We start from the raw sequence: 19,630 nt of genomic DNA, 5'->3' as shown, positions 1-19,630 counted from the left end.
TTACTCTTAACCATGGAACTCAGAAAGGAAGGATACTAGTGTGTGTGATGTGACTGGTGTTCTAGTGTTGGAGATGAACATAGAGACAAAGAAGACAACCTTTTATAAAACGTATAAAACCCTCTGCTTCCAAAACTGTTCCTCCTCGTCCTTCCGGGAGATCACCCTATCTCCATGTGGGCTGATATTGTACATTACCAAGGAGCATCAGTGTGGTTTCTTTGAATGTCCAAGTGCTTTGCATAGTACATAATCCATGTTTCTCTGATTTACGGTGGGAGCCCCATGTCGTCCTACATGTCTTAATGGTGGGTGTGTTTGGGGGGGAGGGTGAGGTGGGGGCAGGAGTTGTGAAAGAAAGGCCGGTCTGGCTAGTCAGTACTGTATTTATTGCTGTATTTATTCCTCTGTGCTCAGCACCTAAATCTTGTTGCATTGCATTGTACTGAGGGCAAAAAGCTGTCAATAAAGTGGATTTTAAAGTGCTTTGTTTTTGATCTGTTTGTTCTGCGGCCCCCCATTGCAGTAACACAATCATTTGAAACTTGAAAGAGATGACACAGTGAAAATGTCTTGATGTAGTCCTGCCAGCCACACTGAAGTCTGAGTAAATCAGAGAAGATAAGAGCAACAACACGATCGATCTGTCGGAATTCCAAAAGATTCTGGCAAACGGTGGATACAAATTACAATCTATAAGTCACAAAAGACAAACTATCTCCGTCTATGGTTCCCCTTTAAAAGATGACCACTTACACCGTTCAGTCAAACAGCATACCCTTATCAGATCTCACCTCAGGGAATGTTCTCCTCTGTCTTTTATAAATAGCTGTGTGTTATCTCCAGCAGGGTCCTGAGTGCCTCTCTGCTGTCTTGACACACGCTGTTATGCCATTAAGCCTAATTTGGAGTGTCATTAATGGAGGTGGAGGGAGGCCACTAAACAGCCGTCGATACCGAAGACGTGCGGCTTTTGAGCAGTGTCCTCCAATTGAGATTGAAACACATCCAGACTAGGATACTCTCTCACTAACATAAATGGTGTGTAAGGGACAGCATGGCAAAACCACTACTGCTTTACATGAGCTGCATGTTGGCTACATGATGGGAAACTCAGTGAAGGGTGTGATGTTGAAGAGCTTTTTTGCACTCCGAATTTTAAAAGTGTGGAAGCATCCTTGGTCATGTCTAATCCACAGTGACAGCAAGCAGATGAATCAGACTGGGGCCATTTCACATGCCTCACTGGAGAGCAGATATTAGAGGAGGAGAGCGTCACAGAACTAATTCAGCTTTGCACAAAAACTCATGATTGAGTCTCATGACTTCACCTTTTGACCAGACATCAGGCAACAGTTATCCACGACAAAATGCATTGTCCACCTATTGCATTGTCACCTTTGCAGTGGCCATGTAAAGCACAGTGCGTGTATACAGGAGCACCATCACATGACATGTCCTTCACTCAGTTTTTCTCACAAGCAGCTTTTTCATATTGAAAACAGAACCTTTCAGTGGTGATCTCTCGGAAGCCCGCCACCTGGTTGAGTCCATTTCCTGTTCAGGAAGGATGATCAGAAATGTTCAAACAGATCTTACTTAAAATAAACAACATTATATCAGACATGAATGGTATGGGTTAGAGTACATGATGTGAACTTCGATCAAGTTCAAGAGATTGCAATAGTTGTTGAAGTTTGTGATAAGAAACCCAGTCTAGATGGACATCTTCTCCCTGGACATAGGTCTAGTCAGCGGGGAAATGGGAACTGTACACATGGGAAATAGCCAGAACCTCTCTCAATCTCAAAACCTCCATCCAAAAACGATGTACATCAAATGTAAAAGGACACCCTGCCATATCACTCTACACTGTCCGTGGTCTACAGCCTTAGTGAGGGACAAGGGCTAGCGGGCAGCGTCTTAGCATACCATGAGGAAGGTTCCTCTTTATTTGCACTCCTTCAGTTGAATTGTTGTTGACAATATATTGGTAGATGCATTTTTCAATCAAAATTGTTGCAGTGAGACACCATATAATTAGAGTATTTCAGGATTGACCATTCCAGGATCATTCCAGGATCGTGGTGATTGACAGTAGAATGGTTGACATTCCTCATACTCACACTCACCTGATGTCACATGAAACCTCACATGAATTGTCCCTTTTAATCCCTCTCTTCTCGTTTTAGGACTTGGAGAGTGAATTTGCAACTATCACTTTGTTTGATCTGGTCATTATGCATTGAAGTGTTAAGAGACTCTCTCTACAATCAGCTGGTTGTCTACTTACAAACCTAAAACTTAAACTGATAGTCGCACTGTTCTACTGGAGATGGACAGAACTTTCTTCCACACTGCGTAATGTCATTTTCTTCCAACGTGCGACTGGAAAACCGATTGTACTGATTGTAGAGAAGGGACGACATAATCACATGTTTACTCTACTTTGTGTCTGCCTCAACCTCTATATATAGCACCAAGCTGAGCAGTCAAACACATACATACTGTGGGTAGACACAATACAAAGCACTAGAGCAAATCGGTCATATGGATGCTGCACTTAGAGGTCTCCTCTTGATTAAAGAGAAGCTGTGGGTTAAGACCCAGAGTCCGCCGTTATTATTGATTTCATGCTTCAGTACTTGCAAACACATAAACTGGTTTTTGAAACCTCAAATTCCACTTGACTTGAATGTGGCTTCAGTTTGGCTCAGTGACAAAGGTGTGGAGCCAGTGACCCTTTTCCACATGTGCAAGGATACATTGCTATGGACCATATAGAGTAAATCAAAGTACTGCTCTACATTAAAAAGCTGTACATGTACATATTTGGCAGAGAAAGTAGAAAATTGCATTTGTTTATTTAATGCCTTTAGGTTGTTTGTAGTTGTAGGCACTGGGGTAAAATATGTTTTTCACATGTTGGCAATAGGATTTTACAAAAATCATATTTAACTCATAATTTAATATCTGTTGGCAGTTTGTTAATTCATTCAACTTTTAGTCAAAGTGATGGCCTCAACAACAGCTGTCATGATGAATAACGATGATTTAATCAGCAGTGTTAAGCTATGCAGAGTGAAAAACTACAGCCTGGTCCATACACCACCATTATCTTAGAAGACACAGATTTTAAATGTATGCTGTTTCCACAGACGTGCGCATGTCTCTTTTCTGGACCTTTACAGGAAGCTCAGTCCCTCTGCTGGTCACACATACAGTAAGATTTTAAAGTGTATATTTTTGTATATATATAACAATTTTTTAATATGCCATGTTTCCCACATGACAGCACAAAAATCATATTTAATCTATCAGTTAACACCAAATTACATCTTATCTATTTTATTCAACTCTTTATTTTAGAGAGACAACAGACATGACAGGAAGAAACATTTAAGACAATGTTTCAAATGTCAGCAATTAATATGACATCAGATTGTGTCATTCACAATAGTTTTTATTTAGTAGGCTTTATTTATAATACTGTATACTATATGTACACAATTAATTAGCTACTACACAGTAAATGAGATCCAATAAAACACAAGACACATCCACTCACTGGTGAACTCTGTGAAGCCTAGAAAATCGGTCAGTCCACTGCCTTGCACAATGTTGTACAGGTTGCAGTAGCTGATGCCATTATCAAGAAGACAAAACAATGTAGACAAGATTGACATGGCCCGTTCAAGACAAAACAACATGATTCAATCCAAAGACTCAGATTAAATTGAAATTCCAAAATACAAAATGTCGAACCTTTGAACCTCCTCTTAGTCTTTTATTTGAATGTGACTTTCCAACACAAAGAGTCGGCCCTCAAGGATGCAGGTTGGAGTTTAAAGCTGACACTCTCAATCTGGAGGGTGTCTAGGGGTGTGTGGGTATCTTGGATAAGGATAGGTGTGGCTTATGGGGTCCAGACAAGATAACAGGGAAGACACTTAGTGGCGTGTAGAATCCAACTGAATGAGTCAGCATATGCACACTGGTTTTGCTGTGCTTATCTGTGTTCAGGGTATCCTGCACATGCATACGCCACTACATTGCTTGGGTTAGGGTTCTTCCATCAGACGGTGAAAGGGAAAGCTTCTTACCTCATAATCACAGTTGTCACAACCCATAGCAAGACTGTACACCTTTATCTGGCTCCCCAGCCAAACTCACCTCAACACACTGTCTCCCCAAAGAGCCAGAAGGAGACTTGTCAGTACCACTGGCCAACCAAGTGTCACCACGTACATTAGACAGTATCTCAATCTACTTTTAAGATAGGAATCTTATTTTGTAATATATATATATATATATAATGCATCTACACAGTCACTTTGCAGAATGCATGGGCACTTTTTGTTGGAGAGGAAGTGGACACAACAATGACAAGTGCTGAAGCTAGAAGAAGGGTGGTCAGAGACATGATGAGTTTGGTATACGTTGAATTAATCTAAAATGTTATACTGTCAGATTTGGAGCAAGGATTTTTAGATAACTTTGTATTCTTTATTTCATGAAAATGAGTTACATAAAAATTGTACAAGTCCTGCAATTGAACGCATGACAACTCCTACCTCCATTTTGAAGCACGCTCTCATTTTTGTCAACTAAAAAATAAAAAAGAGACATTTGTGTGAAAGGACAAGTAGGATTTTACTGTAGAATCTGTAATAATAATAGCCAATACCAGTACAAATGTACTGTATTCATTAATAAACCAGGAGGCACAGGCATACAAACCCTGTTTGACAAGCAAATTATTCCTAAGATCTCATGATATAGTTCATGATTTGTTGATGTGAGAATCCAAACGAGTTAGACTGTACAATACCATAAACGATGTTCTGCACTTATAGAAGAATAAGTCAAATAAACAGGATGTGGCTCTGCAGGTGATGTTTCAGTGGTGAGATGTTGTTTGTTTGAACTCACAGTGACACGGCATCCCTCTATGAGTTCCATATCTACCATGTCTACCACTGTGAACTTGATGTTCTCCACCTGAAGTCCATCTATAGAGGTGTGATTGGCCAAGATGAAGTCTGGAGCTGCTGACACTTGCTGAAACAGTGGAGAAGAGGGAGGAGAAAATGGAAAGTAAAGATTCTTGCATTTGTATTTCCTTAGTAGTCTTCCTAGCCTGGATGCCAGCCAAACTTAGCCCGCCCACATAAACATTTGGTCGGGAAGTTGGGTCTGGGGTCGCTCGGTTGGGGAAAAACTATGTCCGAACAAGAGCTGTTCGGACCAATCAAATTGTCAGGGCGGGCTTTATACGATGATGGACAGATGATCAACAGTAACGTAATCAACCACATCACCAAAGAGCGCTTGGGTTGAATTTGTTTTCAACAAACAACATACTACATTGCTCTGATTGGTTGTAGGTCTATCCAATTGAGTGAAGAGGCATTTTTTTCCGGGTTCGGTTGAAACACGCCCCATACGCACAGTCCAACGGAGCGGTATCAGACTCATACTCTGGGGGGTCAGATGGCTGAGCGGTTAGGGAATCGGTCTATTAATCAGAAGGTTTTCGATTTCCGGCCGTGCCAAATGAGGCTGTGTCCTTGGGCAAGGCACTTCACCCTACTTGCCTCAGGGGGAATGTCTCTGTACTTACTGTAAGTCGCTCTGGATAAAAGCGTCTGCTAAATGACTAAATGTAATGTAAATGTAATATTCTGACTAGAATTATGAGTATGACAACGTCAGGCTATAATCTTCCTATATTCAACACAAATATTTCTTAACACATACTGATCAGGCTCTTTATTTGGCTTACTAAGGCAAAGTTAACACCAGGACAGGTTACATCCAAAAGCCTAAATTATAAAACTGAGAGTTTACAGGAGGAAATAGGCCAGATTATCATGACTATATACACAGAAATATCCCATAAGATTCTCTAAAATCCTCTCCCCTAAATCTCAGAAACACAAAATGGTGAGATGTAAAGTCTAGAACCACATTACAGGGAAAGTGGATCAGGAAATAAATGAACAGAAGCCTTACCAGATTGCTTTGCAGAATGCATGACTAGTTTTGCCAGTGGAGATGACACACATCCCAATGACCAGGGCAGCAGCTAGGAACAAAGTCTTGCCAGACATGAAAGCGTGGATTTCTCGAATATATGAAGAAAGTGGGTGTGTACTGGTTGCTAGCTCACTGGAGTGTGATTTCTGGGTGTTTACAGGGCTATTAAAGAAGGCTTCGCATATATTATGTATGCTAGTAAAGAGAGTAGCGCAGCATTGATTAACATGATACCACATCATTGTAAATTAGGCTGGGTTACTATCATGGGGCTGGGTCTGGAGCGCTAATGTTATGCAAGAGACATTCAATGTCTCAATTCTTCAATGCATGTTCCCTTTTTCATTGGTCTTGTTTAAAAGTCTAAACACCAAATGTCCCTGCATCATTAAAGTGTTATCTTATCTTAAACTACCTTTCAAAATCAGCCCAAAAAGTACCCCAGACATATAACAAAAAGGATTAACATAATATACTTATATATATTGATATATATACTGATATCATTATAAATACACCTTAAATGTGAGCAATTGGATTGTAATATGGTTATTATCAATAAGAAACTTACAACCTATCTTGTCATATATTTTTCAATCCTGCCATGTTTTTCCAATAATAATGTTTTACGACATTCTCAACCATTCAGTCACATTAAGGCTGTACTAATAATTGTCATGACAATGTCTATTGATTACGTTTTTTATAAGGTGTGAAACCCATTATATGTGCTAGGGAGAAGGGTGACATGGGTCTTTGTTATCAGAAAACTCCCCGTTAACATCCATGAAAGCAAGACTAATAGAGGGATTGGTAAATGGGATGAAGCCGTAGTTTGTATGGAAGCCTTATTTATAAAATGTCTTCATAATGAACAGATCGACCCAATACTCTAATGCTCAAAATGATAATTTTGCTAGTGGCTTTTGACCAAACCTTTCATACCCTGTGTGTTATGCATTTTCACCAAAAGAGGGCACCAGAGACTAACAATGTAATCAGGGCCTTACATGCATGGATTCTCGAGTGTTAAGTAAGCTTAAAATGGGAACCTATCTATTCAACAATTGAAAATCAGGGCCTACCTTCCGTTACACTTTTTAGAAACCAAACCATACAATAAAAAATGAAAAATGCCCAAATTAAAATAAATTAATTGTATGCATCAATTTGTTCAACCTAACCCCCTTCACACACACATACCACTACCACACACACACACACACACACACACACAAACATACTTTAACTCTCAGATATTCTACATTAATGAAGGAGTTGTCTCTCCAGAGGTCCCTGTGGAGCCAAGGTCCTATCTTAGTCATCTCTCCACATCAGATTCCCCTGTGGTCATGTCTGTCTGGAGCAGAGCCAGTCACGGTGACTGATGATTGCGACATGCCTGTCTGTCACTAATGAGGAACCCTGTGGTGACAAGCAATTCAAGTCACGTGTAGAATCCCTATAACCCTGTGAAAGAGGCAGGATTGAACATCTAGTGCATTGTCACACCTGAGGCGTCACCGTCAACTCAGGTAGAATCCAAGCTGACCATATCAGTTCATACTTCACACATATTGCTTTGCTCTTGGCTTCTGGCAGGCGTTACCGCAGCATTCGGTCACGCACACGCAGAACAGTTTCTATCCAAGGGCCATCAGGCTCCTGAATGGACATTTATATGGACATTGATTCACTTCATACTAGTCACTTTACACACTGTCACTTTCAGCTACTGGTTGCACTATCAGTAACATTGCACTACTCTACTTCACTGTACTTCACCATCAGGCTCCTGAATGGACATTGACATGACAATAGGTTATTATGTGTATTCAGGGTTTAGTATATTATATTATTTATATTTATCTGTATATTTAGAAGGTTTATTTAAGCTTTGCATAGATGTAATTTATGTTCTGTGTAAGTAAGTAAGTAAATAAGTAAGTAAGTAAGACTTTATTTATATAGCACATTTCATACAAGAATTGTAGCTCAAGGTGCTTTACATAAAATCAATAAAAACAATGATACAAGTGATAAAAGTGATAATTAAAATAGCAAATCTATAAAAACAATAATATAACTAATAAAAGTAGTAAAACCCTTCTGAGATAAAATTACTTAAATGCTTCGGTAAAAAGGTAGGTTTTAAGCTGTTTTATATGTTATGGTATGCCAGGTGCTTGCGTTGTCTTGTCTTAAGAATTTCAGTGCCCAGTCTGACCTTGTGTTGTTCTGTGCATCTGAGAATAAAAGACTTGATATTGAACTTGAACTCTTGAAAATATCCAGTGGCCTATTTGTGTAGTTTGTTGTGTGCATGTGTCTACGTGTGTGTGGGTGTGTCTGCTACTAACCCAAACTCCCGCGATACCATTCCGTCACTTCCCGCGACCTGTTGCACAGATTGAGATTAAGCTCCAGCATTGATACTGGATTTAAATTAGTACATCGAAGCAGAAGCAAGGTTTGCCCAGGTCTTGTATGGATACATTATTAGTTAGCTGATTGGTATCATGCAATTGTTGCACGAAAATCTGTATCGTAATTGCACATCTAAATGTATCATTTAAGGCAGCCTACTCACCATTGTGTACACGCTCCTGCAGATATTCTTCGATTTCACATTCTCTAGTCTGTTCCCCAATGTCAGTCCGATTGAAACATTTTTGCGTTGCCAATTTACAGTTTGCTAAAGTAATGCTGATCTTCGTATAATTTGATAACAAATTAGACACAGTGTAATTAAAACATCGAGGAGATTAAATGCAGTCCTATTATACACAAATTATCATGTGACTTCATGTTCGGTTCAAAGTCGATTTACTTAGCCTGGAGTTAGCAACGTCTTACAAGTTTTCACAACCACCCCAATTCATGTAAAATACAAAAACACTGCAGGGTTACTTTACGTCTTTACAAACCAGCCCATGTGCCAAATTCCTTTTCTTTTCTTCGGTCGTCTTCTTGAGTGTAGTAACTGTTCTATTGCCTACTTCTTCCGTAGCACCTCAACCCACTGTAAAGACCCAAACAGGATGTCAGCGCTGAGCGGAAAGGTCCAGACAGTTCTGGGTCCAGTGGATCCAGACCAGTTGGGTCGAACCATGACCCATGAGCACCTCACCATGACCTTTGAGTGCTGCTACTTCCCTCCACCGCCAGGTGACGAGGCAGTGGCGCAAGCCCCCCTGGAGATGAAGAACTTGTTCTGGCTGAAGCAAAACCCGTACAGCAGCCGCGAGAACCTGCTGCTGCGACAGGAGACCAGCGCCGTGTGTGCGGAGCTGTTGACCTACCGGCAGGCTGGAGGGGGCACCATCGTGGAGAACACCACCACGGGCATCGACCGAGACCTGCCCACCCTCCGGCGGCTGGCTAAGGACACAGGCGTCCACATCATCGGAGGGGCGGGCTACTATGTGGACTGCACCCACTCTGAGAGCACCAAGAAGATGACTGTGGAGAAGGTGTGAGATGGAGGAAAGACATGAGAAGGGATGAATATATACGTACAAAGCTGCTGTGTCTCTCTCCATGGAGATTTGTTCCAGGCCCTCCCTGACCAGGCCTGGCTCTCTTCCGTCCCCAGCTCACAGACGTCATCGTCAGCGAGGTGCTGCACGGGGCCGACGGCACCGACATCCGCTGCGGAGTCATCGGCGAGATCGGTACCAGTTGGCCAATCACAGCGAGCGAGACCAAGGTCCTGCAGGCCACGGCGTATGCTCAGACCCAGCTGGGCTGCCCTGTCATCATCCACCCTGGGAGGAACCCCGCCGCCCCCACCGAGGTGGTCCGCATCCTCCAGGAGGCCGGAGGTGACATCAGCCAAACGGTCATGTCTCACCTGGATAGGTGAGGGCTAACTGGGTGTTGGCCAAAGCACCAGAGGGTTGGTAGTGAGTGTGGGGCTTGAATCCTAATCAGGCTACTTCGGACAGGGTTATCTGACAGAACGAATGTATTAGTATTTTAGTGGTTCTGTTTAAGTCGTTTTATTCAGTCTTCATGCATATTGATGTGAAGCTCTTGGGGGTTCAGGGTTTTAAGTTCAAGGCAGTGTTTCTGCATTTTTTATAGTGATGGTACTGTATCTATTTCACTTTCAATGCACTTTTTCCCCGACAATGATTTGTGTAGCTGTGCGCGTTCTTTTGCATAAACAGGACAATATTTGACGAAGGAGAGCTGCTGGAGTTTGCCAAGCTGGGCAGTTACTTGGAGTATGATCTGTTTGGAACAGAGATGCTGAACTACCCCTACAATCTAGAGGTGGACATGCCCAGTGACAGTCAGAGAGTCAAGACGTGAGTATAGCAGATCACATATCAGGGGCTAGGTTGATTTCAGCATGAAAATGACACCACAATATGTCACCAGTTTCTTAACACTGTTGTTGTTTTTGTTGTGTGTGGATGCGGGTGTGAATACTTGTGTGCTTTTTAGCCTGGCGTTCTTAGTGAAGGAGGGGTATGAGGACAGGATCGTGGTTGCGCACGACATCCACACCAAGAACCGCTTGACCAAGTATGGCGGTCACGGGTACTCCCATATCCTGAAGAACATTGTACCCAAGATGCTGACCAGGAACATCAACCAGAACCAGGTTGACAAGATCCTGATTGACAACCCCAAACACTGGCTGACATTCAAATGAAGTATGAATCAGTGAAACTGAACACCCAAGCCCAGTTATGTTCTACACTGACTTTGTATAGTTAAAGTAATCACAATCAAAAAGTTTTGTACAAAACCAGTGTCAGAAAGAGATTAGAGTCCTTGAGGAATTATCACAAGCAAATCATCAACAGCACAGTATTGTTGAATCACCCGTCTGTTTGCAGAGAGGGCACTCATTTGGAGAAGATAATCACTAATCTTTATTTCCGATAATTGAAGCCATGACTGAATCAAAGAAATTCTGAAATGTTTTGATTCAAACTGTATACAAATCAACAAACCAGCGTTTGTACCCAGCGCTCTTCAATAGCAGCCTTGAATTTTCCAATGAAAGGAAACATTTTCATTTCAATAGCTTGAAAAGAGATACTGAGAACATTTTAAATGTGTTTTAGCTTGTTAAGGCTTAGAAATCAAGTGTAATCTAGAAGACAAAGCAATTTCCTGCAATACAAACTCGGTTGGGCTGCAGGGGTGTCAGCACATTGCTAATTAATTTCCTTTTTGAGTCCTTGTTTTGTTTTTGTTGTTGTTGTTTTTTTGTCTGCAGTAATGACAGCAATAAACAGTCAGCAAACTTGGGGGGTGAAATAGTACCTTGCAGTTTCATCATCAGTGAGCTTTGTACAGTCACACAATCTAGCCATGGTAGATGACTTGTCCTGATTTCACTCAGCAGGTGTTTATGAATGAGGCTGGCTGGCTTTCGGGTCGTACTGAAGGACATGCTCTCCTTGTCTGGGAACAGGTGGCCTCACAGAGTGACTTCACCGCACGATCAATGCCTTCAACACTGCATAGCATGCATAACCATGATGCAACTTTTGAGAATTTGCTATAGGATTAAAAGTGATTAAAGATGTCCCTGTGATGTGTACTGAACGTAGAAAATCTGTATTTTATATACGACTGACACTTGACTCAGAACTGAACTGTTGCTGTTTTGTTTTTAAAGAAAGACAGATCTCTTTAAATGTTGTGATTCATTTACTGTTATGGTTTCTCAGATAGTTTCACATTTCCAATGAATATAGGCACACATCAAATGTATTTTACCCGAAAATGAATATTTGGACTGAAATGTCAACTACTGTAAAGGATTGTAACCATACATAATCCCTAATGTGAATAGATAGACAAATACGTCAGAAAGTACCCATAACCCACATGGCAACATGACAAGCCTGTTGACTGAAACATTGAACAGTACAATAATTCCCATACACTTGTGTGTTTGGCATCTAATTGCTATATGTATGTTCTATGGCATCCACATTCCACCGCACATATGATGTGGTCAAATTGCTCAAAAGACAAATGCAATGATGGATAGACATAGGGTTACTCCTTTTACATCAGTTTGAAGTAGCCTTTTGAAATAGGCATGCGGTTAATTGCGTTTCCTAAACTGTTCCGTTGCTTCACAAGATTGCTCTATGGTTTCTCTGTCTTCAATGGAATGTCAGCGGTGCCAAAGCATCAGAGAGGTGTGAAGGAACCACGATAAATGGAGAGAGACGTTGCGCCGTCGCTGTTTAATCGGCGTACAATATGAAGCCAGAGAAGGTGCTGTATTTGTTGTTGTTGCCTCCATGCGCTTTACCACCGTCCAGCTTAATGTAGATCTCGTCGCCTGGCTCGAGATGCAAGACAACGCTGTTACTCGCATAGTCGTAATTCTGGTCTGCATCCTGGGCAATGGCACTGGCTCGTACCTGGGGGGCAAAGTTTAAATTCTTAAATGCTTTATAGTAAAATCGTAATCCCTTTTTACTGCATGTCTAGTCCATACAATTGAGTTTCCTGATTTCAGAAAATTGTTTACCCATTTGAGAGTTTGGGTGCGTGCTGTGTACCATGGACAGCTCCGCCGCCATACACGGAATATATCCCATTTACAACACTGCTCTAAATTAAAATTATATATACAATTATTATTATGTATACAATTATATGAATATTTTAATACTACGCGTCTGATCTTTAGGTTTTAATGTTAAGGCCGTTTGTTCATTTATTCCATCATTTCATCTTTGCCCCAACTTGTTGTGACCATATGTTCATGAGTGAAAATCAACATTCCATGCGTAAAGGTAATGTGGTCTGAAATCGAAATCGTTCTGTTATTATCTTACAAGATTTCTTCCTAGATTTCCTACGTTATCTAGAGGTTGTGACAGATCAAGACTCATTTGACGACATCAGTAAAAGCCTCACCTGGTTGTTTTTACAGAGGTCAGCCCACATGCTGGTACCGTCTCCTCCCCGCATTAGCACGTGGTAAACGAAGAAGTATATCCCCGGTATTGAGCAAGTGAATTTTCCCGTTGTAGGATCATAGTGATTGCCAAGATTGGTAACCACGTCGTCAAATTTAAGAACTTCATAACCCTCGTGTTGTTTTTTCAGTCCGGCGTAGAAAGCAATCTTGGGGACAGTGTTGTATGTTGCTGCGCTTATCGCACCAGTGGGACCATTTTCTCCAGGTGGTCCAGGTAATCCTGGACGGCCGGGCTCCCCCCGTTCCCCAGGTGGGCCGACGGGTCCAGGCGGTCCTGGTACCCCCAGAGGTCCCCTGGGGCCTATTCTACCAGTGCGACCAGCCTCCCCTTTTGGCCCCTGAATAAATGTGGGTAAAGACTGGACTAAACGACTGTCTCTTATTGTGTTAGCTTTGTCTGTAGCTGTGGACTTAGTTCCATGTGGATCACACACCATCTGACAAGATCCGAGCATCTCGTAGCGAGCTGATGTTCCAGCGGAGTTGACCACGACCGGGATCAGTATCACCAACACCAGCACCATGATTACTCCACAGGCACCGGCTGCGATCATCTGCGCTCTGCCGATCGGTCTTCTCCGAGTGGGACGGACTTCCAGTCTGCTTTTGGACGTGCTTTCGATTAAGAAATGAAAAATATCGTTGCCCGTGTTTCAATGCTAAGTTTTAAAGTTAATATGTAGTCATTAATTTGGTAGCCTATGACTCCACCGTCTCCTCAACTAATTTACTCTTTTACGCACAACAACGTCCGCTTACTTTTCTAATTTTCATGAGACCTGTGCTCAAATTTATCTTGGATAAATCACGAAAGTGTCATCCGTGATATCAACGCTGAGCTGCTTGTTTCATGGATCAAAGCAAGAGCAAGTGTAGGTTCCACGCTGTCGGCGCACGAGAAAATACGAACAGGATTTGAAAATGTGAACGTGGGTGTTTGGAGCGGGAAAGAGAAGGAGGGCGGTACTGATGCATCAAATGCTGAGGTTCGCCATAAATAAATAAAAATCACGACGACACCCATTGGTTACTCATGAAATTCAATACCTCCTCTTTCACCTCTGCTGTATCTACAATTGATCACTCCATCAAGACACTTTCACTCAAGTAATAGGTGTTCAAATATATCTCAACTAGTGACTGAAGTAAGGTTGTATTGTACGTGTCTTCCAAGAATTAGAGCATGATGCCTGCCTTAACATAACATGACTGCAGAGAGGGAGTGGAAGCTGGCTGGGAGGTGTGGTGGAAAATAGACTATCCAAACACCGGGCCAAGGGTCCAGAACCAGGCCTGACAAGGGACTGCACTCCACTGGCAGGCAACCTGATGACCCCAGCTCCCCAGTGTGACCCCAGTCCCCCTCGACCAATTAATCATTCTGGAAGAAAATCTATCGAGCCACAAACAGAGGAGAAAAGTAAAGTGTGGAAGGGCGGAGGGGGGAAGGGGGGGCGGGGGTTAGTGTGTGTGTGTGCGTGCGTGTGAGGGGGGGGTTCATGTGTGGAGAGGGGTGGTCCGGGAGAATCTTCCCCTTTTCTTTCATCTCCTCCATTGTTACCTACAAATGAATGTTACGTTACCTCAGTCAGTTGGATTGCCGCAGGGAAAACCACAAACGGTGGAAATTGTAACTGGCCTCTCTTTACACTGTGGCGTCACACTCTGTCAACATGCATGATATTGTTCATTGTGGTGTACCAAGAGAACGCCCATAAAACAAACAGAAGAAGCCTCAGAAGAATCTTTTTGTGAGACAACACTGGCGGTGCAGAACCTCACCACTCATCAAACAACACGCTGCATGAGAAATGCTGCACAGATAGAGAGAGATGGATGGATGGAAGGAGCTGTGGAGGATGCACAGGACTGAGTGATGAGGGCCTAATTGCTGCAGTCAAGGACAGATGATGATAGGATGCTGCATGCAGAGCATGCCCCCTGTGGTCGATGGCTGTGTCCTGCCCGGGGAGCAGGTGATAAGAATAGTACACCCTGGAGACTCTGGATGAGACCCTGAATGAGAGTGGGTGAGGCCCTGGTTGAGACTTTGGATGAGACCCTGAATGAGAGTGGGTGAGGCCCTGGTTGAGACTCTGGATGAGACCCTGAATGAGAGTGGGTGAGGCCCTGGTTGAGACTCTGGATGAGACCCTGAATGAGAGTGGGTGAGGCCCTGGTTGAGACTCTGGATGAGACCCTGAATGAGAATGGGTGAGGCCCTGGTTGAGACTCTGGATGAGACCCTGAATGAGAGTGGGTGAGGCCCTGGTTGAGACTCTGGATGAGACCCTGAATGAGAGTGGGTGAGGCCCTGGTTGAGACTCTGGATGAGACCCTGAATGAGAGTGGGTGAGGCCCTGGTTGAGACTCTGGATGAGACCCTGAATGAGAGTGGGTGAGGCCCTGGTTGAGACTCTGGATGAGACCCTGAATGAGAGTGGGTGAGGCCCTGGTTGAGACTCTGGATGAGACCCTGAATGAGAGTGGGTGAGGCCCTGGTTGAGACTCTGGATGAGACCCTGAATGAGAGTGGGTGAGGCCCTGGTTGAGACTCTGGATGAGCCTGGATGAGAGTGGGTGAGGCCCTGGTTGAGACTCTGAATGAGCCTGGATGAGAGTGGGTGAGGCCCTGGTTGAGACTCTGGATGAGCCTGGATGAGAGTGGGTGAGGCCCTGGTTGAGACTCTGGATGAGCCTGGATGAGAGTGGATGAGGCCTTGGATGAGCCGGTGTCAGTCCTCAAATGACACACCCCGAATAAGATTCTAGATGAGGCCCTGGATGAGACGCTGGAAGAGACTGGATGAATCCATATCTTTCATTATAAGCAGTAAACTGAAACGGGTGAACGCTGGTATGGTACCGACACACACACACATGCATGCATAACCACGTGGCATGCATGTGACGGTGACGGTTACATGGTGTCTGTGAGTCAGCGAACACTTGTTGCCGATGGCCTCTTCCCCTCCAGCTGGCATTGGCCATCAGTGACTCAGTAGGACGTGAGGACAGAAGCCAAACTTGGTATGTTGCAACACTTCATTGCTGAAAACACAGCTTATCTAAGGAGACAAACAACTTTCATCAGTCCAATTATACACTTTTCTCACATTAACTTTCTTGTTCAAAAAGAAGCTTCAATAATAACTTATTTAAGATCAGATGTTGAAAATGTACTATTGGAAAGAAATAACAAAAATGAAACTCGACGTGAGCTTTGACGGTTTACTTTTTGTCTACTTTGCCTTGTTGTGGGGTTCATTTCTAATCAGTCAGGACTGGCTATGAGAAAGGTGATGGTCTCTGACAACTGGACAAGCAAGCATTTACGAGTAATGAATTAAACATGTCGGCACTTGACTGGAGTCAAGATGTTGTTTAATATTCTAATGAGAAATGAGGCGTTATATAAAACTTTTTTGTCAGTTTTGCTTGTTGTGATATGAAATATGTATAGCAGGTATAAACTGACAAAGGTGATCTAATGAATTCAGCTGTGGTTGTGGCAAGCAAAACAACCCTGTCTGTCAATACACTGGTTAGACCAACCGACTGCAAAACCATTGCAGTTTCACAAAAATCAAATTATATACTGTTCTTTTCTACACTGACTTTTGTGGAGTTTTATCAATCAATGATCTGCCATGTGTCATAGCATCATTTTTTACAGGACATGTGCTCCATAGTGTTTTTCACACCTTCTGCTCTATCTAGTTGATATGACTTGTTTTTTTGCTTTAATAATTCTTCAGGCGAAAGCTTTGTCAGTAACTGCCGTAGAGAAGACAGAGCTAACAGTTGAACTCAGTAGGGAGTCTTGCAACACCACCACCCCCACAAAGCGTGTCCCGTATTAAGAGAACAGAGATGAAATCACCTCTAAAACCCGCTTTGTTCTCTGAAACAGGACTAGCCACACACATACACAGGATGTCAGAATATCAGTATAATGTAAGAGGGGAACAAATCCACTAAAATAATCTTCAAGCCCAAATACTGACATATTCACTCATCAGTGTGGACAATCAGGTGACAAGCAGCCATTAACTATAGGCCCAAACATGATGTATCAGAGTCTACAAGAACGGTAACATGTCCTCAATGTCCATCAGATCGACATACAAAGTCTTATTCCTTTAACGTGATCTGACATGTAATAATTGCAAAGGTGGGTGAAAATGAGACCAAACAAAATCTCCTAAATCAAAATAAGCAGATTGATTTTCAGAACGATGCCAATCGATGCCTAGCCTGCTGATGGCATGAGGGGGCGGGGTGTCACATTTGCCAATGAGATTGAGCAGTAGAAAGGAGCTTAGTGGCAAATGAAATGGAGAAGCGTAAACACACCATCTGGGGGCTACAGAGAACAATCAATGACTCCAGTCTGGGATTGATTAATTACCCTGTGAGAGGTTCTGAGGCACTGCTACAGCAGAGACACCAGATCACAACAAGATTTATCACCCTAGCGAAATCTCTGCTCTACTAACTTTTACTTTCTCTCTGTCTTTCTCTCTGTCTGAACCTCGATTTTAAATTGTACGTGTCATGGGAGAGGAATCAGCTAACTTCAGGCTCCGGGGAGGAGCTGTAAGCCCCACTGGTAGTCTTCCTGAGGTGATCTCATGAGAGAAATGTCAAATTTGCCTCATTACACAAACTCAGAATTACACATATATAATTAAACATCTAATCACAATGAGAGTAGTCACATTTTTTCCCAGTCAACAAGTCTGCAATTACCTTCAGACCAACAACAGCTCGTCAAGCCTGGGTAGTGTTGACACTTTGGTTGTTAGATGGGCCCAGGTTTGGTCCCAACTCTGATGATAGAATCTACACTTAGCATCACACAAGTGCTTTACTCAGACAATGAACTTGCTGATTGGAGATGAGGTCATTCCAAAAGCAGACCTTAATGTAGGTTCCAAAATGCAGGTACACATTTCCAAGCATCCCTTAATTGCTCTGTAATAGCAGCATTGAGAGTAAACTGTGGTAATCAAAAGACTGTAGACACCTCAGTCAGAGATGGGGCTCCAACAAGAAACTGAAAAGACAATTGCTGTGTGCATCTACAGCTCTGGAAAAAATTAAGAGACCACTGCGACTTTTTCTTTTCTTTTTAAAGAAGTTGACAAGGACAATTTTAAGTAAGGAACAGAAAGGTAAAAAAATTTACCTTTCTGGTAAAGGGTGCACTGGTCTCTTCTCTCTTGGTGTTTGTGTGAAAAGACAGACAAAATAGATGGACACAAATTGAGCAAAGGATGGTGTGAATTTGAAGAGTGTGAGTTCTAGGGCAAAGTAAAGTAATCCTACCAAGGTCTGGACCAATAATTATTCCTCCTGACACTTGTACTCTATTGTACTGGAAAAGGCTTGTGCTGTCACTACTCCCACAACTCAGTGAGAATCAATCACGACTCTCACATTCTGATTCTCACATTCTGAGTGTACAGACATCCACTGGTTGAGCTAAATGGCATCCAACATTAGGACATCTGTTGGTCAAAAAGGGGAATGCCCTTTTGCCAACAGATGGTCTCTCAGTTTTCTTGGGTGTCTGTGATATTAAGGCAGCTGTCCATCCTCATGTGCAGAATGAGCAATAGGCGAAGGCTCTTTCTGCAAGTGGTGAAGGCTGGCATGCACCACTCTCGCTGACCCAGTTCTCCGCCTGACTAATCACGACCTTTGAACTCCACAATGACCTGTGAGGGAGATTAGATCAGACGAGAGGATGGTGACCAGAGAAAGAAGTGCAAGCAATGTCATTTGGGAGAGACACGATGAGGCGTGTCTTGCTGTGAGAGTGAACAGTCAGTGCTACAGGATAACAAAGCTTAATTAGAGGTTGGGCTCTGCTTTGTCAAAGATAATTAAAGTTGGCAGTCGCAGCCGAGAAAAACGGAGCACATTTTTCAAACAACGTAGTGCATTTTAATTGACATAAAAAAGACATCTGTCATATATTTTCTTATTCTTTCTGAAAGCTGTTCTTATGATTTAAAATATGATTGTAATACAAGAACTGTATTACAGAAACAGAGTATCTAGCTTTTTAAAATGAATTTAAAGAGGCCTCATGGGAAACTCATAATCCTGACAGCTTTAGCTGGGGACAAACAGCAGCCGGCCTCCTTCCTGGGGTGTGTGTGTGTGTGTGTGCAGACTGCTGTGCGTGAAGCCAGTCGGCTCCTTCCTCTCCATGGGTTTGAGAGGCACTGTAGTCATCTTTATTATTTTGCTAATCACCAACAGCTGTGGTTATTGGTCTTTGATGACCTTGAATTGTATTTCCCAAGAATATTACCCATATGAAAATCACCTTATTCCGTTATTGAAGCATCAAAACATTCAACTTTACGGAGTCACAGGAGGTGTAAGCCCGGATCCACATTTGCATCTCTTTGTATCAAGTGTTCAAGAGAGAGGGGACTGTGGAGGGGTAGTCATGGTGGTGGAGAGAACATGAGATTTCTCTAGCTTTCCCCCTTCCCTGCCTTTCATGTATGTTGGGGCCCCTGAATCGTTTCCCAGCCTTTCTCTCTAGAATGTTCCATACTCAAGCTCATTGTACTGTAATTGTAAAATACACCAAATAAGCAAGAA

The 19,630-nt window shown here is 42.7% G+C and overlaps 2 protein-coding genes across 5 annotated transcripts; one reads left to right on the top strand and one right to left on the bottom strand.

Annotated features, from left to right (window-relative positions):
• The first annotated feature begins 8,438 nt into the window (after positions 1 to 8,438).
• On the top strand, positions 8,439 to 11,681 carry pter (phosphotriesterase related). Of its 4 annotated transcripts, none has more exons than XM_067253629.1 (6): positions 8,439 to 8,519; positions 9,050 to 9,512; positions 9,635 to 9,900; positions 10,212 to 10,352; positions 10,492 to 10,703; positions 11,405 to 11,681. In XM_067253629.1, the coding sequence occupies exons 2-5, from the start codon at positions 9,081 to 9,083 to the stop codon at positions 10,700 to 10,702; spliced, it is 1,050 nt and encodes a 349-aa protein (XP_067109730.1). In that variant the 5' UTR covers positions 8,439 to 8,519; positions 9,050 to 9,080; the 3' UTR covers position 10,703; positions 11,405 to 11,681. The 4 variants fall into 4 exon arrangements, with proteins under 4 accessions (XP_067109730.1, XP_067109732.1, XP_067109728.1 ...); XM_067253631.1 differs by having other exon boundaries at positions 11,402 to 11,681; XM_067253627.1 differs by lacking the exon at positions 11,405 to 11,681 and having other exon boundaries at positions 10,492 to 11,318.
• A 9-nt stretch (positions 11,682 to 11,690) lies between these two features.
• On the bottom strand, positions 11,691 to 13,560 carry c1ql3b (complement component 1, q subcomponent-like 3b). Its single transcript, XM_067253632.1, has 2 exons — positions 12,943 to 13,560; positions 11,691 to 12,440 (listed from the first exon to the last, which is right to left on the bottom strand). Exons 1-2 carry the CDS (start codon positions 13,558 to 13,560, stop codon positions 12,261 to 12,263), a joined length of 798 nt encoding a protein of 265 aa, XP_067109733.1. The 3' UTR covers positions 11,691 to 12,260.
• Positions 13,561 to 19,630: the final 6,070 nt, after the last annotated feature.

This window comes from Osmerus mordax, chromosome 16 (assembly GCF_038355195.1).
Source record: "Osmerus mordax isolate fOsmMor3 chromosome 16, fOsmMor3.pri, whole genome shotgun sequence".
Classification (NCBI taxonomy): domain Eukaryota; kingdom Metazoa; phylum Chordata; class Actinopteri; order Osmeriformes; family Osmeridae; genus Osmerus; species Osmerus mordax.
Note: the sequence above shows the minus strand (reverse complement) of the source record. Positions and strands in the feature narration are given on the sequence as shown.

Excerpts from the sequence above, each read along its gene's own strand:
- c1ql3b (XM_067253632.1), bottom strand. The coding sequence starts at position 13,560 with ATGATCGCAGCCGGTGCCTGTGGAGTAATCATGGTGCTGGTGTTGGTG. Across the intron at positions 12,441-12,942 it reads ACCTCTGTAAAAACAACCAG|GTACGAGCCAGTGCCATTGC; the intron begins GTGAGGCTTTTA and ends TTTGCCCCCCAG.
- pter (XM_067253629.1), top strand. The coding sequence starts at position 9,081 with ATGTCAGCGCTGAGCGGAAAGGTCCAGACAGTTCTGGGTCCAGTGGAT. Across the intron at positions 9,513-9,634 it reads AGAAGATGACTGTGGAGAAG|CTCACAGACGTCATCGTCAG; the intron begins GTGTGAGATGGA and ends TTCCGTCCCCAG. Across the intron at positions 9,901-10,211 it reads GTCATGTCTCACCTGGATAG|GACAATATTTGACGAAGGAG; the intron begins GTGAGGGCTAAC and ends TTGCATAAACAG.